At 51.2% G+C, this 20,885-nt stretch overlaps 1 protein-coding gene across 3 annotated transcripts in view; it reads right to left on the bottom strand.

The window, feature by feature from the left end:
* Positions 1-3,775: 3,775 nt before the first annotated feature.
* The window catches only part of TRANK1 (tetratricopeptide repeat and ankyrin repeat containing 1), a 97,660-nt gene continuing 80,550 nt past the window's right edge, over positions 3,776-20,885 (bottom strand). For all 3 annotated transcript variants that reach the window (XM_027040627.2, XM_027040626.2, XM_053221711.1), the window contains 6 exons: positions 18,355-18,458; positions 18,112-18,244; positions 13,084-13,229; positions 7,050-10,099; positions 5,853-5,951; positions 3,776-4,782 (listed from right to left, as the gene is read on the bottom strand). In XM_027040627.2, coding sequence (XP_026896428.1) covers positions 4,682-4,782; positions 5,853-5,951; positions 7,050-10,099; positions 13,084-13,229; positions 18,112-18,244; positions 18,355-18,458 — 3,633 coding nt within the window. In that variant the 3' untranslated portion in view covers positions 3,776-4,681. The remainder of the gene's footprint in view (positions 4,783-5,852; positions 5,952-7,049; positions 10,100-13,083; positions 13,230-18,111; positions 18,245-18,354; positions 18,459-20,885) is intronic.

Raw genomic sequence — 20,885 nt, 5'->3', positions numbered from 1 at the left:
GGGGGAGGGGTTGCCCTTGGGAAGCAGGGTACTGTCACCGCTGTATCTTTGAAGTGAGACGTTAAGATTGAAATTTGGCTCCTTATACTAGTTATGGGAATTCAGACATGCTCTTTAAAGCCTCTGAGCCCATTTGGGCATTTATAAAATGGAAATAAGGACACGAGCTTGTAGCTTGTTTGTAATTGCATTATACTCCCTTATTCCCTGCTTTTCTTCCATCGATGGACCAAGAACGGGAAAAGATTTCAGGCAACAATCTGTTTCCAGGGCAGGGAGGGGTAGTCACGAGTAGAGACCAGCTCTGGGGAAAGAGCTGGGGCAGCTTTTGTGTGCCCTTTACGGAGGTGGGGACATTTCTAAGAGGGCTTTGTTTCCAGGGACTCAACCTTCTTTTAGAGACCGAGGCTATTTTTAACCCAAGTTTTAGTGATTCTGCAGGACAGCTGTTTCAGGGAACTATGTAGGCCAGTCCGTGATATTTGGAGTCATGGTTTTAAGGTTAGGGAGTGGGATGGGATGGGGAAGAGCTAGAATAAGTCTGGAGTTTCCGGAGGCATCCACAGAGATCTACACTTACCCTGAAGAACACTGTAACCCAAATTCACTTTGTGGCCACTCAAGTGTCTAGATGGGCTGAACAGAAGAACGTTCTTTCGTTACACTTCAAGTTAAGTGTCAGCTTCTGCCCTCTCTCGGTCCCCATTTGCCATGACCAAATCATGATAATCATGATGGAGAACAGATCGGCAATGCCCGTGTTGGAGAGGCTGTGTGGGAAGCGATCTCTCACACCCTGCGGTGGAAACAAGACCGGGACAGCCCCTCTGGAGGCACTTCGCCAACATTATTAAAATTAAAACTGGAATCACCTTTGAACTTGACATTCCCACTTTTTGTTTGGGGGGATTTAAAAAATTATTTATTATTATTAGATTATTATTTTAATTGTGGCAAAATGCACGTAATATACAATTTACTACCTTAAACTTGTGTGCGTGCAACCCAACAGCATCAAGTACATTCACATTGTGCAATCGGTCTCCAGAACTTTATCTTACTGAAACTCTCTACCCATTGAACAACACCTCCCTAAGTCCCCTCCCCCCAGCGTCTGACAACCACCATTCCACTTTCTCTGTCCACGATTTTAAGCACGCTAGGTGATGCATGTAAGCGGATTCGTGTGGTATTTGTCTTTTTGCAACTGGCTTACTTCACGTAGAATGACGTCCTCAAGGTTCATCCATGTCATAGCGTGTGTCCGAATTTCCTTCCTTTTTAGGGCCGGATCATATTCGGTTGTATGTTTATTACCAGCATTCCTACTTTTAGGGATTTAAATTAGAGAAGCATTACAGCCAGTGTCCAGGAGCATCTGGGACGGTGTAAAATTGGAAGGAACTCACGTATTCAGCTGGGGGCATGGCTAAAGACCATGAATATGGTCCAGTTTTTAAAAAAGAGCTAAATGGAAAAATGGCAAACACCAATGGCTCACTGAAAACTCAAGCTAAAGTGGAGGCCGTATGGTTCAATCCACTTTCGGAAAAATAAATGCAAATTTAATTCCAAATTGGTGGTGCTGGTGACTGAGTACTCCGTAAGAGCTGGATTTTTAAAAATAGTTTGGATTATATTTGCCGTCATAGGAAACAGTAAAGGTATTTTTGGAAATCGAGACGGAGGGATGCAGTGGACGAATACTTGTTCAAATAGACGGTCAGAGAAGAACGCGCTTCACCCGCTCAGGTGTTTCGGTGAGAGTGTCATATGGCCCGTGCTGATGATAATCCAGTAAGAGAAGAGGCTCTTCTAGAAACCCGAGAGGCCGCGCAGATCTGCCTTGGTCCCGTGCTTCCCATCCTAGCTGAACCTCATCCCACTGGCATACACGTGCAGCCGGCTGTGAGGAAGAGGGACCCTCAGCGTCCTTCCTTCCTCCAGTCATTACAAGACTGGCCCTTTGTCCCCAGAGAGAATTTGAGGAGAACAAGGGCTCTCGGCTAAGAACAGTCAGGCCAAAGCATGTGCATGTTGGTAGGAGCCATCCAGCCCCTTCCCTTCCCCCAACAGTCCTCAAGGGCCCCAAACACCACCCTAAATGGTTAATGCTGACTGCAAAGAAGTGGGATCCATGTCTGAGGCAGTTAGGAAAACAGCTGATTGCTCGTGATGGGTTTTTGGAAGGTCATCTGTCCCTGAGAATCCACCCTCTTGACTGGGGAGGTAGACACTAGCTATGTCCACGCCTGTCCAGCAGCGAGGTACACAGTGGGGGGAAGGACCACAAAGCAAGCTGGGGGTGGGGGTGATCACGACAGAGCTCCAGCCTGGGGGGACCCCTGAGGCGGAAGACAGTTAACACAGTAGGTCTGTTAGCTTTTGAAAGGCCTGCTCGGAAAGCTGCCCCTTGGCTGGCGTCTGGGAACTTGAATTTCTGGAAGGTTCCTGCCATCCTCAGAATAGATAACCGCACCTCACAGTGCTCACTGTTTGTACACCGTAGTTCACGAGGAACATCTGCTTTCCGTCTGAGACTCTGGGACTTTGCTACGTGCTAGGCAGAAGACGCCTACGTGAGCAGCCCCCGTCAAAAACTCTGAGCACTGAGTCGCTAATAATTTTTGATCGGCAACAATTCACATGTGTTGTCACACTTGTCAGTGGGGGAATTAAGTGTATCCTGTGTGAGTTCACCGGGAGAGGACCCTCAGAGGCCTGCACTTGACATCCCCCTCGACTCCGCCCATGTGCCTTTTCCCTTTACAGATGGTGCTCCGTAGAGCTTTGGCTGGGTCCCGTGAGCCCTGCTAGCGTTCCCAAACATGAGAGTGCTCTTAGGGACCCCTTACACCTACCCCCTTCCCGGACTTCCAGGCAAGGCCTGGGACACCAAAGCCCCTGGACTGGGTGGGGCCCGAGGATTGAGGTCATCAGGGGAAATTGCTGACCATACTGCTGAATCCCATTCCTCTCTCCCCAGCCTCTGCACCCCTATGAGTCGAGGACCCCTATGAGTTGAGGAGGTAGATTCTCGGGAGTGGTTCTCTCCAGGGAGTTCTATCAGACAGCGTTGACCCAGAAGGTAGCAGGCTCATCTGGCCCAGTCATGAGCCTCCTGGACCTTGAGGCATAGGACCAGAGGACAGAGGACGCTTTGTTTCCGGAGACTCAGCTGTCCTGCTCATCCAACGCAAGCAAATCCTGAGATCCCAGAACCAAGACCTGAGGGTGCTCGAACCCATGGCAAAAGCTACAGAGCCACCGGGCATCAGGGCATGCACAAAGGGCTCTGAGACCATTCAACTCCCCTAAAGGGGAAACTGAGGCCCCACTGGGTTATGTAAACGAAGCTGCCACCCACATGATATGCATTTCTATCACTGCTGTTTCTCCACGTCACCGCCTCTGTCCCACAGCAGACCCCGAGCCCCTACGGACTCAAGTGCCACATCTAGGCACTCAGTGATCTGACCACCCCAGGTTACATGGCTCAGTGGGGTCAGGAGAAGATTTGACCCCGGGTCTCCTGCCTCCCGGGGCAATGTTCTTGTTGGGGGCAGTCCCAATAGGCAGCAGTGACAAAACTCCCACAGTCCACACCCTAAACGCTCAGGAGACACAGGCAAGCCCTCAAGACAACGCAACTAGCTGTGACTCCCCGGATGTCTTCATTTCAGAAGGCGTCAACCAGCTGGCCGGAGAGAACCAGCCCCAGGATCCACCCCTTGACTGAGTGGAGACCGGAAATAAGCCAACGGACAGCGCCACATAAGAGAAATGATTTCGCTTTATAAAAACGTGATAATACGGCAAGATTTGATTTTTTTTTTCGGCAAAAGTGAAATTTATAAAAACCACCTGGAATAAAAATTAGAAACAAGGGAATAGAGTCATTTAGAAAGACGATAAAGAGAAAACGCTAAGCAGCAAGAGCAGCAGCAACACGGCGGGGGGGAAGTTGGCTCTGCTGCGAGGACAGATCAGGGAAGGACCGACGTAAGCCAGCCGAGCTTTCACACAGGCTGAGCTGGGGGGCAGGGCAGAGGGTGGGCAGGAAGCGAAGGCCTCCAGAATGGGACCATACGGATGGCCGCCGGCTCAGTGGGAGTTGGGGGTAAAGCAAGAGCCTCCTTCAACCAAGAGAGTGAGACACATAGGGCTACACACAAACACTTGTGGAATGTCTGCACCATAGCCAAGGCAGAGTTAGGACCACCTCGGAGAGGCAGGCTGGGAATCCCCCACAACACCCCCCAGGCTTGCCTTCTAGGGCAAAGGTCCTGAGGCTCCCACCCATAGGACGCTGGGGAGTTCTTGACTACATTCTGAGGTAGTCTCACCGTCACTCGCACAGGTAGCTGGAAATGGTCACAAAAAATGGGGAGAAGGAGGGCAGAAAAGTTGCACGGAGACAAGAGGCCGTAACAGAAGGGCCCTTGCTGTAAGCAGGTTCGGAGATGAGCAGAGGGTGGCCCGGGGGTAAGGAGTGGCCAGCAGAGGGCCTACGTGGACCCTGGGCACAAGCAGCTCTTGTAACAAGAATAAAAAAGGCATGGCTAGACTCCCCCTTTTAAGCTAATTTACATTCTTTTTCCCCCGCATCTGCCCCAGCACTCGGAATTCTAAGTCAGGATGGAATGTTCTGAAGGCTTAGGAGGCAGCAGCTGAGCGGACATTAGTATTTTCTCGGCTTTCCACCTTTCCGCGAACGCCTTCGAGGACGGAGTTCACCAAAGTCCTCGGCTTCATTTTCGTAATCATCTTCCTGGACGATACCTGTTTCAAAAGCCAAAAAGAAACAAACACAACACTGGGAACAAAGCACAGAACGGTGGTTTTTTTTTTTTTTCACACCACTGTAAAACAGAACGTGCTAATAAAACCTAATGTCTCTGTAATTGTTTTAAATTAAAGGGCAAAAAAGCCTGGGTCAGAGCCAAAGGAAACACCCTTCTCTAGAATTAAGTTCTTGTACAGGCTGGTGCCTCTGCCCTGATTTCAGAGACCCTTTACATGGCAAAGAAATCAAACAAAAACCCAAATTCAACCACAAACTTGAGTTGGTATGCCAGTCATCTCCCTTTTTGAAACAATCACAAAAATCATGGTCCTGGCAGGGAATATATTCTAAGGATGTTTTTCCCCGACACAGATATTTATGCCAAGTCCCTTTTAGTTTTCCCCAGCTCTGGGGTCTAGATTTTCCAGTAGCATCTGGATTAGGAGGACCCACAGAAGGGCAACCTGGGGCACATGAAATATACGGAATAAGAAAAAATTAGGTCTGGCCAAGAGGGGGTGGCAGTTGGGATGGGCAAGAGGGATGATACAGAATTTGGCAAGATCGCTCTGTCAGGAGAGAAACCTGACTCACTCCGTACAAGCCCTTAACCCTCTAGGAAGGGGCGTGTAAGTCTCCCAGTGATTTTGTTTTACTCACAAATGCGTTGGCGTTATATCCCCAAGGCCAAAACAGCGCTGATACATACTAGGCCCTCAATAAATATTCGCGGACTTACATGAATGGTTGACAGAGACGACCCTGTTTGCCAAAAGACAGCCCTTCAATACTTCGTCTACGCGTGGGAGTCACTGTATTGAGCATGAGTAGTGACTGGGTGTCATCAATAGGTGCCCATGAGCGGCACAAGAGATTTGGGAAAAAGCAACTAACATGAGCCCTCGGTCAGAGGGGGGAACTCAGATGTTACTCGACTCACTGGGGGAAGATGACCCTAGACAGTGAGTGGACGTTGTAGGTGACCCCACTTCGCGTTGACCTGGGAATCAGCGGAACCAAGAGCCACGAGACCCAGAGCATCACCCTGGGATAAAGGGCTCCTTACCTTCCTCATTTAAGTGGAGCTCTGCCTTCATCAGCCACGCCCGCGCATCCCTGACGGACGGGATCAACATGTTGACCAAATGAGCCATCACCTCCTCTGCTACAGGAACCAAAGAACAAGGGCTCTGAGTGAAGGGGCTGCCGCAGGAACCAGACTAGTCAGTACTAGAGCCAAAGCCCCTACCCCCCAAGGGCCGTCTGTGTGCTTCCTCTGAGGGGGACGACGGGATAAGGACCCACAGCCACCTTCTGCCCCCTCAGACGTAAACTGCAATTAAATGCTAGCCTGACGCCATCACTGTGTGACGGGTAGAGACTGCCAACAGCAAACCTTTCAGGGAACCTCGTTCAGCATGTCATTAAATCCACAGTCGGCTGAGCACCGGACTTCGGCTCAGACCGTGATCCTGCAGTTCACGAGTTCGACCCCTGTGTGGGGCTCTGCGCTGACAGCTCAGAGTTCGGAGCCCGCTTTGGACTCTGTGTCTCCCTCTCTCTCTGCCATTCCCGGCTCGTGCTCTGTCTCTGTCTCTGTCCCTCCCCAAAATAAATAAACATCAAAATGTCCTTAAACCTTACACTGGAGTGTCTGGATGACAGAATGAGTTTTAACCACGAAGCTTCACTTATTTGGTACGTAACACGACTTGCACTCAGTGTTGCTAGGAAATAGCGAACAAGGAAGTTAGAGGAAATCTGATTCAAAGGCCACATAAGAATTCTTACTGTTAAGGTCTCACGCCGGGTATGGTTTAAGAACCCTCCTAAAAAGGAAGAGACCAGCTATGCAGCCCCAGATCTTAGTCAAACGTTCAGAACAGAGTAGGCGCTCAAGAAATGGTCACTGGAGAACAGATCGGAAGCTTAAAGAGTTTCCTCGGGACGTTAAACGCCCTCCCCACGTCCTTGTCACAGAACTTGAAATGCCCTCCCGACGTCCTCGTCACAGAACTAGTGAGCAAGGCCCTCTCTTCTGTGTGGTGCCAGGGAAACCATCCCGACTCAAGATAACCACATGTTTTCACTGGGGTGGGGTGGTTCAAATAATGGGGGTTTGCCGTGATTTGAGAACACCCGCTCCTCACTTGTATTTCTGCCAACGCCAAGCTCTGTCATTCCCAGGACTTGATCTCACATGTGTGCTCAAAGGCTGGGTTCTGACACCCTCCCCAGGCCCCAACTTCTGGGGACGCCTTACCGCCAGCCCAGGCCTTCCGCCTGTAGAGGTCCTCCACCGTATCCGAGACCTTCTTGATGTTCTCCTGGACCTTCCTCTGCAACATGTGGCTATGCTCTTTGGAGCCCAGGTGACTGCGGATCCACACGCTCTGCTCAATGTCCTGCACCAGCAGCTTGCCTTCATCGATGGCCGGGTCCACCTTCTCATGGAAAAATTCGAAGTACCTCTGGTAGGCCACCTGCTGCCTCTGATGGCTTTCCAGGCGGATGTGCTGCTCGTAAGACTCGCTGTTCTTCTCCGGACCCTCCTCGTCTCCCGGCTCGGCCACGGAAGGGGCCACGGCCTCCGCAGCCGCTCCTTCAAGTGCCTTCCCGGGGCCAAAATAGCTGTCAGGACCTCGGCTGAACTTCACCCCACACAGGTCACACTGGGTCCTGTCGATGTCGGCCTTCTTAAAGTTCCCGGCCCCGGGCTCCCTGGTCTCCTCTCGGAAGCACTCCGCCTGGGTGCTCACCCTTCTCCTCCAGCTGATGCACAAGGACACGACCAGGCACACCCTCCTCAACTTGCGCCGGACGGAAGCCTTCCGCTGCTTCCGGGAAAGAATGGCAGCGAGGACGGGGTCTCGGTCTTCTGACGCCAGCTCGTCCGTCTCGTCCTGACCGATCTCACACTCGGGTTCAGCAAAGTAGTCCGCGGGCTCCACACTGGGCAGGCGGCTCAGTTTCACCTCCTCGTGGTAGAGGCCGCGGACCACGGGCCCTTTGGCGTGCGCGCTGTCCCACCGCCAGCAGCAGTCCATCAGGTACTCTTCGTCCCGCTCGAAGAGCAGGTCCCGCAGCGCCTCAGCCACCGACTTCACGTTGCCCGCCATCAACAGCCGCTTCGCCGCTTTCAGGAGCCTCTCGGGCACCCGGTCGGGGCAGTCCCTGCTCATCAGCTGCAGCCTCGTCTGGATCTCCTGGAAGTGGCGGCACAGGAGAGGCTTGCAGTACGGCTGTAGAACCTCCTCGGCGTTGACCAGCATCACCAAGCACAGCACCAGGGTCCGCTCTGCCTCCCCGGACACCACACAGTCTATCTCACCGAAGGCGTCGAGCAGGACGTTGAAGTTCCCATTCTCTTGGCCACAGAGCACCTTGACGAGGTAGGAGAGGTGGAACCGGAAATCCTGAATGGCTCTGGCCACGTCCTTAGGCTTGTAATCCTGAACGATGGAGAACACGTCCCCGAGCTCCCTGTCCTTCTTGCTGACCAGGAACTCCCAGTAGTGCAAGAGCGCGATGTAGCTCTTGGGGAGGCGGAGGATGGCGTTCTTCCGGAGGCGGGCCAGGACCACCCCGCAGTGGACGAACTGGAGCTCCAACAGGGCCACCGTGTTTCCGATGCTGGGGATGAGCGGTTCCTTGCACCTCTTGACGAGGACGTTCATGAAACGGAAAAAGAGCCTCTTGTAGTCTTCTGGGTTCCTGTACACGTAGAACTGGTCGATGCAATTCTCCAGCAGCCGGATGAAGCACAGGTGGGTCTTCTCGGCACCGTCATCGTCCTTGTTGGGCGCCAACATGCCGAATTTTCCTTCTATTCCCTTCACCTTGCCGCCCCTCCCCCTGGCCCTCTCCTCCTTTTCAGCCTCTAGAGCTTTGAGTTCCCTGTTGTAGTTGTCCTCCTCCTGACGGAGCAGCTTTTCGAACTCCTCCGGATAATTGGAGGAGACCAGGAACGCCTGCATGGCGTTCAGCCACAGGTCTGTAGACTCCCGGCGGCTTCGCGCCCTCTCGTTTTGAAACAGAAGACGGACGTACTCTTTCAGAGCTGCCCTGTACGACCGAAAGGATTTGTAGTTCGGTTTGAGGATCTCTTTGCAGGCCGTGGGGTTTTCTGACAACACTCTCTGGTGGAAATGCTTAGGGAAGAGGACGTTCAGGAAGGATTTGCAAAGGCCGTACATATAGCCAGACGAAACGTAATCGATTTCTTCGAGTTCCTCCGCTAAGATTTTCGGGAATACTTTCTTGGCTTCCAAAAGCAACCCGCTGATTGCCACCAAGTGTATCTTTGACTGAACCAAACACTTGGCCTCACAGCGCCGCAAGGGCCTGTGGAAATCTTTACAGTTTTCGACCTCACATTTCAGGCCCACGATAAACCTCATGCAGACGCCTGCGTAGGTCTTCCCAAGCAGGCTCTGCGTGATCTGACGCAGCCTGCTCAAAAGGTGTTTGTTGAGGGCCAATTTCACCTGGTCGGTCATTACCAAGAAACAGTCCTTTGTTTTCTTCTCTCTCAGGTTCACATCCAGGTCAAGAATGATTCTTGATATGGGTCCAGGGTCGTTCTGAGCTATCTGGCAATACTTGGCATCCACCTGAGAAATCCCAAAAAACTCGAAGCAAGACTTGACCATCTCCTTCTCGGCATTGTTGGTCACTCTTTTGAGGGCCCTGACCAGATTGAGGAGGACTTCCAAGCCCCCCGGAGCCAGGGCCAGGACCTTCTCAGGCTCGACCTCACACTGGCTGGCAGCTTCGTAGAGTGCCTCCACCACTCCCGCCGAGTGATTGAGTGTGTCAAACTTGAAGAAGGCGTCCTTGAGCTTTTGAAAGTCTCTCAGGATTACCCCCTGAAGGAACTGGGCCTCGGCAATGCCGGCCAACTGGTTGGTTTCATAGCAGAGGTCAAGAGCTTCTCTCAGAATGGCCTTGGTATGTTCCACGTCCAAATCCCTGGCCACATTGAGGCGGGCAGCCCCCAGCAGACACGAGGCCTGGAAGTCCTTGTCGGCAGTCAGCTGGGCAGCCTCCAACAGGCAGCCATGTTGCTTCATCAGCAAGGCGGCCTCTTCTCTCCGACCTTCCCCGTTCAGCAGGTCGGCCGCTTCCGCTAGCCGTCTGCGAGACTTCAGGAACACCAGCTGGTCTTCTATGTCCAGCTTCGAGAGGACCGCCATCATCTCCTTGATCTTGTTTGCATTCAGGTACTTTGCTGCGGCTTCCAGGTAAAACTGACCGGCAGAATAAGACAGCTTGGATATGGGAAGGGTCTTGGCCCTCAGCATTTCTTCGTACCTGCAATGACAGACGACCCAAATGTCAGCTCATTGCCACCCGGGAGAAAATCTCCTCCAAAATACAGCACAGAGCAAGTCGGACACAAGTCCCACCCACGTGTAGATCTAAATTACAAAACAGGGCCTAAACTTATCCGGCATCTTTACGAGTGCTTCATTTCGCGGGGGTAAAATGAATTCTGTATTCTCCAAAGGAACGAAGCTTTCGTATGTTCAGTTAATGAAATGTTATGGCGTGACGACCTAAGCAAATGGAAGTTAGGTCTGAAAGTCAGCCTGAGAATTTAAAGAAAGAAAAGTAACTAAAATTTTGAGAAGAAAACTAAGTAGATAAATGAAAGTCAATCTGAAGGGCAACGATTATGCATAACCAAAATTATCCCTGTAGAAAAAAAGAAACCCTTAAATTTTCATAAAAGCACGATCCTCATTTTGGGCCGACAACCCCACTGAGTTGGAGACAGGACTAAGGAGAAAGGGTGAAGACAGAGCATGACACGCCAGCGTGACATTAACGACATCAGTCTTCCTCTCATCACCCAACCTCTGATTTTTCTCTTCTGCCAGGCACAAGCGTGGTTGATAAGAGTGAGATTAACGAAGCTCCGAATGCTCCCCTTTACTCTGCTGGTCAAAGTCAGTACCTCCCACACTACCAATTTCCAAGGCACTGGAACAATCCAATAAAACATGCGTGCTTCTGAACCCTGATAGGACAAAACCCGTCTCCTCACAACCAGAGAAGTGCCCAGGCTCCTTATGATGGCTCAGAGTTATCCTACAAACATCTGCTTTCCTAGCTTTCCCTCTTCTACGAGAGGTCTCCCATGAAGGGTTGTAAATAAAGATGAAGAAAAGGAGTATACTTCACATGTGAGCTTCGGCTAATGGAGTAGTGAGTACTTTCAGCAAGTGTAAAGAACTCCCCGGGTATTTCCTTTGCAAATCTACAAGGTCCACAATGTATTTTGGGTCATGCCAGTTAGCCACTGAATTCTACACTCAATATGCACGGTGTTCAAAGGACACTCGGACAGATCTAACGTGAGTTTCCAGTTAATACTCAGATTACACTTAGATCTCAACTCAACACATAGGAACTCTCAGCTGTATACCTCAATCAAGCTTAAAAAGAATAATGAGAGAAAAATATGTTTCTGGGGAAAATCTGTGACGATTCAATGCTCTGCTGAAAACCTGAGAGCAGAAGTTTAAATAACTAATTAAAACTTTAAAAAAACAACAACCTCTCAGTCAGTTTTGTCATACGACTTCACAAGGGAATTGGTCTGGTCAATTACTCATATCACGACTGCATAGCACCCTGGTAACTATGTGCCCAACAAATGTCACAGCTGGCACCCTTCTATGGAGTGATAGTTTGTGTCCCCTGAAATTCATACATTCGAGCCCAATCCCCAGTGTGGTTGAATTTCGAGATGGGCTCTTTAAAGGAAGTAGACTACGGTTAAATGAGGTCACAAAGGTGGAGTCCTGATCCAACAGGATTAGTGTCCTTATAAGAAGACACCAGAGAATGACCTGTCTTTTGCAGTCTCTCTCCATGTGGAAGTGCCAGGGAAAGGCCACCTGAGGACACAGTGAGAAGGTAGCCATCTGTAAGCCAGGGAAAGAGCTCTCAGCAATAGCCCAACCGGTGGAGCCTTGATCTTGGACTTCTAGCCTCCAAAACTAGGAGAAAATAAATTTCTGTTGTTTAAGCCCCTCAATCCATGGCATTTCGTTCTGGTTGCCTAAACGGACTACTACATACCCGATGCGTATATCATAAACGTAAGGGTACCAAAGACCCTCACGAAGGAATATGCTCACTTTACCAGCCATGGCACAGAACACCTACTTTTCCATTTCCAAAACTAAAACTCGAGGTACTGGGCACCTTTATCGAGGTGCTGGTTACACAAGTAGATCTATTTTGTGAGAATTAGGTGCACCTTTTTGACTATATATTATACTTTAACAAAAGCTAACTTCCCAAAAACCTGAAGTTTGAACACCTGGGTCCGTTATGTTCATTTTGTCACATGCAGAATTTGGTAGAAAGCAAAGAAAATGTAGAACCAACCCACACCCTGCTTCTCCAGGAGCTGAGAGTAGACTCAAACAGAAACACAGAATAGCCGTCTCTGTCATTCTAGCTGCCCCATACCACCAAGAAGGTCTCTTCGGGGCACCAGTAACATGCCGTTTCTGTATTCCTTGTCAACCATTAGCCCTGCCCATCTTGACATCATCTTTGGAATGTGAGCTAGATAAAGGCTCGAGAAGGCCTCCAGTGGGTCATGTATGAAGCTTATGAGGGTATGTGAACATACATTTCGTACACATATGTATGACTGCATGGCCGAGGGTCTGCCCATAGATCACGGTGAAGCAAAGGCCTGACTGCCCCCTAGTGCACTTACCTTCATCCGTCCATTCAGCGAAATTGCTACCTCAGCAGGTAAGGGTAGAGGACAGAACCATCATTAAGCACAAAATTGCCATGTGTCTTATATACACACTTGTAACAAACCCTTCATCATCTTCTGCCTCTTCTCATGACACTGAGTCAAAGCTTACAAAGAGAGTAGAATACATTAAATGTGAATATATTAAGAGCGTGTATGTTAAAGGCACTGGAATGGCTGCCGATGAGAGAGTGGGAACGGAGACCGGCCATGACGAGGAAGAGGATGAACAAACTGAAACCAATGGTGACTCTGCTGGGAACTGGAGATTATATTCCACTCTTTTTCCTCCCGCACTTCCCTTTCAGCTCCTCGGTTAATCCTTTAGGCTTGGTTCTTGCTTTCAAGGAGCTCTTGACCCAGCACCGAGGCCACCACTCGAGTGGAAGGAGGGAGACACGGGCAGGCCACTTCAGAAGAGCAGAATAACACCCTCCAAGGCAGGCTGCCCCCAGAGAGCAGCAGGAGGGAGGGAGCGGGGTGGGGGAAGGGAGAGAATAAAACCACCTACTTTTCAGCTGCAATAGCAGCTTCTTCAAAAAGCTCCTGTTCGCAGTACATTTTGAGTGCTAGATCGAATTCCTGGATCTGCTCAAAGCATCTGAAAGCATCTTTGTAGCACTGGCTTCGCTTATAGAAATAGGCCGCATCTTTTATCTAGGACAGAGTAAAATACACTCTTAGAGTATTCATAGCATAACTTTTGATCTTAAAAATAAGCCAACGCCACGAACAATATGTCTGCTATTTGTTAGGGCCCAGTGAAAAATGCTAAGACATAGGCGATATTAGGAAACCGATTTCCTTATATAAAATTACATAAAAATTATATATAAAATGCAATACATATTGTATTATACATATTATATATTGTATAGAATTATTTATAGAGAGGAAAATAAAGTTATATCCCAACCTCACACCATATACAAAATTAACCTTCAGGTAGGATAAAGACCTAAATGTGAAAGCTATTGGACGAAAACGTAGGAGAATATCTTTGTGACCTTGAGGTTAAAGAAAGTCTTCAATAAAACGCAAAACACAAACTTCCTTTGATGGAATCAAAACTGCTGAATAAAGGGTATGTGAAATAAAGTTAACAGAGAGAGGGCAAACATGAACATCTAGACCAGCGCCATCAAATAGCCCTTGCAGTGAAGATGGAAATATTCTATAGCTATGCTAGCCAATATGGTAGCCACCAAGCACGTGTGAAGAGTGAGCACATGGAATGTGGGTAGCGTAACTGAGGAACTGAATTTTTCATTTCATTCCATTTCCATTCATTTTAACTTTAATTTCCACATGTGGCTAATGGCCATGATATTTGACCAGACAGATCTAGAACATAAAATGGATTCTTTCGACCACAAGAAAAAGACTTTCCTGAAATCACAACAGAAAACTAGGCAAAGGATACAAACAGGCAGGTCACAGTGGGGGAAACTTGAATGACTAACAAATCAATGAAGATGCTCCAGCTCACTGATAGAGAAACGTCAATTAAAACCACAGTGAGATACATCCATGAAATTGGCAAAAATTAGAAAACCAGAGCCCACTGAATGTGGTCAAGAACATGGGGCACCTGGAACCGTCCTACACAGAGTGGTACGGCTGTTTTAGAAAGCAAAGTGGCTTCCACTTTCGCTTGGTGAGATTAAGTATATGCATACCCTAGGGCCAGCAAGCCCATTTCCAGCAGTACCCAGGACTGGCAGGAGACGTGCTGTGCCACATAGTACTGTGTGTGGCAGCCGGGAGTTGGTGGCAACTTGGACGTTCACCGATAGGGAAATGGAAAAGTCAAATACAGTGGATGCCCATTCTGGAATACTATCAGGGGTCACAAACCTGGCCGGACCTCAACACTATAGCAGGGGGTGGAAAGAGTAAAACCCAGAACAATATGCTATTTACGAAAGCTCAAAACATACATGTATAGAAAATACTAGAATTTGTTATTCAATTAGGCATGCATATGGGGATGACACGTTAAATTCACTGGAATGGCTGCTAGTGATGAGAGAATGGGACTGGAGACTGGCCATGAAGAGGAAGAGGATGAACAAACAAAAACCAACAGTGGGTTCGCGCGAACAGAGGATTATATCCCGCTCTTCCCCCCACACTTCCATCCAGCCCTTTGGTTAATCCTTTGTGCTTGGCTCTCGCAACGTTTCCGCAATTCCCCTTCCCAGCACCCCACCACCATCATGGCAACCCAAATCACATCCACTGGCCTGTCTGCTTCTACTCTTGTTGCCTACAGACCCCCCGCAGAGCCTCCAAACAACGAGCTCCATGTGGCTCCTGCCATCAGAACCTTCCACTGGCTCCCTGTCACACGTCAACAAAATCCAGTCCCTACCACGGACTTGGAGGCCCTACGTGACTTGCTCCTGCCGCCCTCTCTTGCTCATTTTACCACTTCTACCCCACTCACTCTGCTCTGGCCCAACCAGCTTCCTTGCTGTTCTTCAAGCTCGCCCACACGCTCACACCTCGGGGGCTGTTGCCTGCAAGGACGCTTGGCCCACGATGCCCTCCAGGTGTTCGCACCGTCTCTGCTCACAAGACAGCTCCCTGCCCGCCCCCTGCCCAAAACAGCAACACCTGACACCCCTCTCCCCTCACCCAGCCTCATCACCACTGGCATCTTCTATGCTACTGGCTTATCCACCGTCCCTCTCCCACACTAGGAACGGAAGCTCTGTCAAGGCAGAGGCCCCTGTATCGTCGCCTACCGGCCACTGAGCACCCACAGTGCCCGGCACACAGCCCGGGTCCATCTGTTTGTTGAATAGTTCATTTCATAATTCTACTTACGGCACCCGAGGTCCAAAGAGAAAACAAAGCCAAAATGAAATAAGACAAAATATATTCCAGTCCCTCCAGTAAATTTTAGTTGGCTTTTATGTATCTAGACCATCTACACCAAGTGCCAAAATTCAAAGAAGATTCAGGTATGAGGGGTGTCTGGATGGCTCAGCCAGTGAAGCATCCAAACTTGGCTCAGGTCATGATCTCACGGTTTGTGGGTTCGAGCCCCGCGTCGGGCTCTGTGCTGACAGCTCGGAGCCCGGAGCCTGCTTCAAATTCTGTGTCTCCCTCTCTCTCTGCCCCTCCCCTGCTTGCTCTCTGTCTCTCTCTCTCAGGAAATAACTAAACATAAAAAACAAGAAAAGATTCGGGTGTGAGGTTCTTCTAAGTCCCGAGACCTCACAGAGCCGGGAGCATCTAGACCCATCTCGGCCACATGAATAAACCCCATAACCGGATTACCTACCACCCCACCTCTTTCTTCCCCTGACAATGCTGATTACTCTGAAGGAAAACCCCCCAGTGTGAAGGCAGGCCCTGCCAGGTGCCAAGCGTGTGCCCAACCGGAGAGAGAGCAGAGGGCTGGTTCTATGCAGCAGCTCCCTCCTCCACCAGCTCTGCTCCCTGAGCGGAGGGCTCCCACCCGCCGTCCAGAGCAGGGGCCTTGAGAGGTTTCCGAGGGAGCCCATGTCGCTCTCAGGAAAGAGGCAAGAAGCGGATGAGGCAGAGGAATCCCTGCAAAACAGTCTTGCATTCCCAGGGTCCCCTCAAAAACACTTCTTGGCAGGGGCGACACACATTTAGGGGCTGGGAACAGGGGGGCAATTTGGTCTAAGGATACTGACAAAGGCTGCTGCCCAGCTGGTCAACGTGAATCGTGCCGGTTAGTGTGGCAGGATGACCACGTGAGGTCTGAGGCTGGCTGAGGGCTGCACACCCTTCCAGGGAGGGGGCTGGGACCAGACCCTTCCCTGGCTGGGGCTTGGAGCCGCTAGAATGTACTGGCGAGAGGAAGCAGACGAGGCCGCCACCGGTGGCCAAACCCGCGGAAGGGGAGCAGGGTGGCCTCCACGTTCTGAAGGTGCTGAAGTCCCGGAGGAGGGAGCACAGGCTGTACTTATGGCCTCCTGGTCCCTGAGCCCCCTACTCTCAGAGGAAGAGCTCTCCAGGCTGGGGGTGGGGCGGTGGGCAAAGTGAGTCCATAAGGAAGAGGTCTCTGACTCAGTCAAGGCGGGCACTGCTGGGCAAAAACGGGAAGCAAAGGCTTAGGCTGGTTCCCTGTAGTTGTCAGCGAGTAGGTCCAAGGTGGCGACACAGGGCATTGAGGATTTGGTAGCTAAGGAACGTGGACAGGTTAGAAGCTACGCCAGTTCCTGGAATCTTAGGACCCAAACTCCCACCCAGAGGGGAATCCCTATCCCATCCCCGTCTCCCACACCCTAACAGGTCGCACACCCTAATCAATGTGGGGCCGGGCAGGCAGCACCATGAGGGCCTCATGTTCTTTACACTGACTTGGGGGCCACACTTCAAAGTTCCCAGCAGGTGCCGCTCCCGCCCCACCCAGTGCCCGGGATGCTCTGCACATCCAGGAGCTACTAGGTTTCACGGGGAGACGAGAGGCGTGGAAACCCACTTTCCTGCTGGAAAGCCTTTTACATGGGGGAATACCGCAGCCTGAGCTGGGCATTCTAGAGCAAAGCTTCTCGAACCACCTCGCTCTACACCTCCCATCCCTCACAAGGGATACACTGAACGTGAACCGTGTGAGTACAGATAATGCCGTACCGAACCCTTGAAAGCTGCTACGAGAGCAGATCTTAAAAGATTTCATTGCGAGGGAAAACAAGCTTTGTACGGTGATGGATGTTAACTCAACCTACTGGGGGCATCGCCTCGCAGCACGCACATGTATCGAATCATGACGTCGGGCATCTACAACTGATACAGTTTTCCACGCCAATTCTGACTCGAGGAGAAAAAGGAATCGCCAAAACAATCATCACCACTTGGATGTCACGGCAGTGCCGAACTGCCCTAACAGTCTCTCACTGGTCACTTTCACCTTCGGTGTTAATCTTGGTGCAGACACGCGAAATTGCGTGGCCCGCCCGCCCGCCAGCCTGCTGACCACGCAGTGAGTAGCTATGCTCTAGACCATTAGCTCTGCCCAACAGAGCTTTCCGCGATGATGGAAGTGTTCTCGTAGCAATGCGCACCTGAAACGTGGCTAGTGGGACCGAGGAACTGAATTTCTCATTTTTTGACATTTTAGTTAACTTGAATTATAAATTAAATAGCCACCTGTGGCTAGCGGCCCGCCAGATTGGTTGGCAACTAGAGCAGTGACCGAGAACACGGGAAAACCGCCATGTCGTGCCGGGCCATCGCCGCAGGCAGACTCCGGCCTGGACAGGGAGGACAGGAAGGCAGGACTATGCCAAAGCCCATCGGCCCTTTGATTTGAACCCTCGGCCCCTCTGTGACTGACGCCGGCCGGATCGCAAACCTTCACACAGACGTGGACACGCACACACATCTTTGGAGTCGTGGAAACGCTCGGGCGCGTGGAGAAAACAACTGCCCTGCAGTCCTCGGGGCTGCCGTGTCCCTCTTTGGAGGCCCGGGGCCCCTCCCTGACGCAAGCGGGGGCTGAGGGAGTCGGCTCCAGGGCGGCCCGGTTCTCCCAGCGACAGCGCAGGCTGGGCCTCACCTTCCCCAGCCTCTCGCACAGCTGGGCGGACAGCTGGAACTCCTTGGCGCAGCTCAGGCACTTGAGGGACAGCTTTGGCTCGTTGCACTCCAGATAGGTCTTGGCCAGTCCCAAGAACTCCACCTGCTTCTCCCTGGAGGAGGAGACAAAACAGAGTGTCCGCGGACCGGCGACGGAGACCCCGCTAGGTTTCACCCGCGGCTCTCACCAGAGCAGCCCCGAGATGACCCCCGGGACTCTTACTTGGGGCTGACTTTCTTGGATTTCATGTTGAGGGCGGTGTTGTGGGCCAGGGCCAGCTTCTCCTTCTCAAACGCACCTCCTTTTTGGTAACACTTGGCTGCCACCTGGAAAGGGCAGAAGGCTTTGATTCCCAACAAGGAACTGGAGGTGACGTACGGAACGAGGGTTAAATGCACACACGCGCGCGCACACACACGCACACGCCCGTGTGTGCACCGACAAGGGAGTGAGTCTCACCCCGGCCCAGCCTGAGGGGAGGAGCCGGAACGTGCCGATGAGCTGAAGAAAACGACCTCACGGGACAAAGCCCAGTAACGTTACCGGCGAACCCTTCCCATTCAAAGGTTCCTTTTGGTAGTGCCCAGAATCCATGGAAAAGGGATTCGGACCTAGTTTTACAGGTCGCCGTAAGTAACACCCTCACTTAACCTTCCAAAGGCCACGTGTGAGAAGCTTCATCCTTCTCGTCGTATGCACTAGCAACCTCAGGTCAGAGACACGGAGCGTTGGCCCAGAGGCACCCACACAGGTTTTTTCTAGTCCGGAACCACAATAGCTAACTGGGAGTGTTGGTGGAAGAGCCGCGAACACAGAAAGGGGGGGTAGGGATGGGGATAGAGACGGGGACCTTCTGAAAGATAACTGGCCAGATCCCTGGGTCATGCACCTCTGTGTTGAGCACGTAGAAGGTGGGCATAAAAGCGTCACAGGAGAGTGGCCTGGACCCCCATCCCGGCCTGCAGAAAGCTGCTTTTCTAAAACGGGAGTGCTGACGCCACGTCTCAGCGCACAGGCTACAGGGCACAAAGTCAGGTTTGGTCCAGCAGGTAAAGATTAGGTCTCAGCGTGGGCGAGGGAAGGATTAAGTAGATGGGACAACATCTTGTTCCCTCAGGCTCTTTGCTTCAGCCTCGCCAGCCTCATGGGCCTCCTTGCATTCCAATGACCTGTGCCACACTCCTGGCAACCACCCGGCCTTTGCACATGCTACTCCTTCTAACTGAAACGCTCTCCCGTTCCTTCTCTGCCCAGTTAACTTCATTCTGCCCAGAGGACTCAGCTCAAGGCTCCCACTTGGAGCATCCTTCCTGGCCAACCTGTCCAGGACAGCTGGTTCTAAGGGCAGCTCATCTCTCATCTGTGACACCTGCAGCATGAGGAGCCATGCGCCCTTCCGTGTGTGTCCTGCTCACCATCGTATCCCTGCAACCTAAACGCAATGTATGGCCAGTAGCTCAACAGGAACTTATCGAGTGAGTGAACCTCTAGTGGTTGCCATTTATATGCTGGTTCTGGAACATTCCCTGACATGCAGCCAAAAACTCAATAAACAACCTGGGTCCTGAAGCCCTTCAGCGGAGCCGAAACAAAATCAGGTGAGGAGAAAGCTTTTTATAGCATTCTCATCGGGGCCGGCTCCCATAAAAAGATTTTAGATTCGAACGTTCAAAAGGTCTTTTTAAAGGGCTAAAGAACTGGAGGGGCCCCTGGGTGGCTCCGTCGGTTAAGCTCCGACTTCGGCTCAGGTCACGATCTCCTGGTTCGTGAGTTCGAGCCCCGCGTCGGGCTCTGTGCTGACAGCTCGGAGCCTGGAGCCTGCTTCGGATCCTGTGCCTCCCTCTCTCTCTGCCCCTCTCCTGCTTGCTCTCTTTCTCTCTCTCTCAAAAATAAAATAAACATTAATAACAATAATAATTTAAAAAGGGCTAAAGACTTGGAAATGCATGGGCGACACGTACAGGTTACACCAACACTGTTCTGAAGGGAGTAAAGGGAAAGACCGTCTAGTTTTCCAAGTTCATATCCGTACCTGCTGCCCATATCTCCCCTCTCTTCCCTCTCTGCTGCTCCCCCCAAAGACAGTCTTGGTTTTATAACCGCATCCAAGTTATAACAAAGATGGGCAGTGGGTAAAGTTTCAGAGCTCTGTCCACTTCTAGCAGCTAAATCCCACATATTCACCCCTTAGGACTGATCGCAAGGTGGCGACAGTCCTTCAGTGCTCCCGGTAGCGGGCCACACCCCTTCACGGTATAATTCTGCAGCTTTTCCCAAGACTGCTGCCTGTGTCTCCTCCCTTCAGATCTGGGCTGTGACCTACTCTGGCCAACACAACACAGCCAAGTAACACAGGGCCAGCTCCAAGGCCAGGCTTCAGGGGGCCTCATGGGCTTCTCTACTCTTTGTTTCATTCTGTTTTTAATGTAATTGTCAAGTTGGCTAACATCCAGCGTTACATACATAGATTCCCGTGATTCATCGCTTACACACAACACCCAGTGCTCCTCCCCACAGGTGCCCTCCTCAGTGCCCATCACCCGTTTTCCCCTCTTCCCCGCCCCCCCCCCACATCAACCCTCAGTTTGTTCTCTGTATTTAAGGGTCTCTTATGGTTTGCCTCCCTCTCTACTCTGAATGCTGCTCAGCCCAGGCTCATCTGCTGGAGGATGAGGGGCCCGTGTCCCCATTCACCCCCATCATCTGAGCCAAATGCCAACTAACCCCCAGAAGCCGACCTGCTTGCCGACTGG

The sequence above is a fragment of the Acinonyx jubatus genome, chromosome C2 (assembly GCF_027475565.1).
Source record: "Acinonyx jubatus isolate Ajub_Pintada_27869175 chromosome C2, VMU_Ajub_asm_v1.0, whole genome shotgun sequence".
Classification (NCBI taxonomy): domain Eukaryota; kingdom Metazoa; phylum Chordata; class Mammalia; order Carnivora; family Felidae; genus Acinonyx; species Acinonyx jubatus.
Note: the sequence above shows the minus strand (reverse complement) of the source record. Positions and strands in the feature narration are given on the sequence as shown.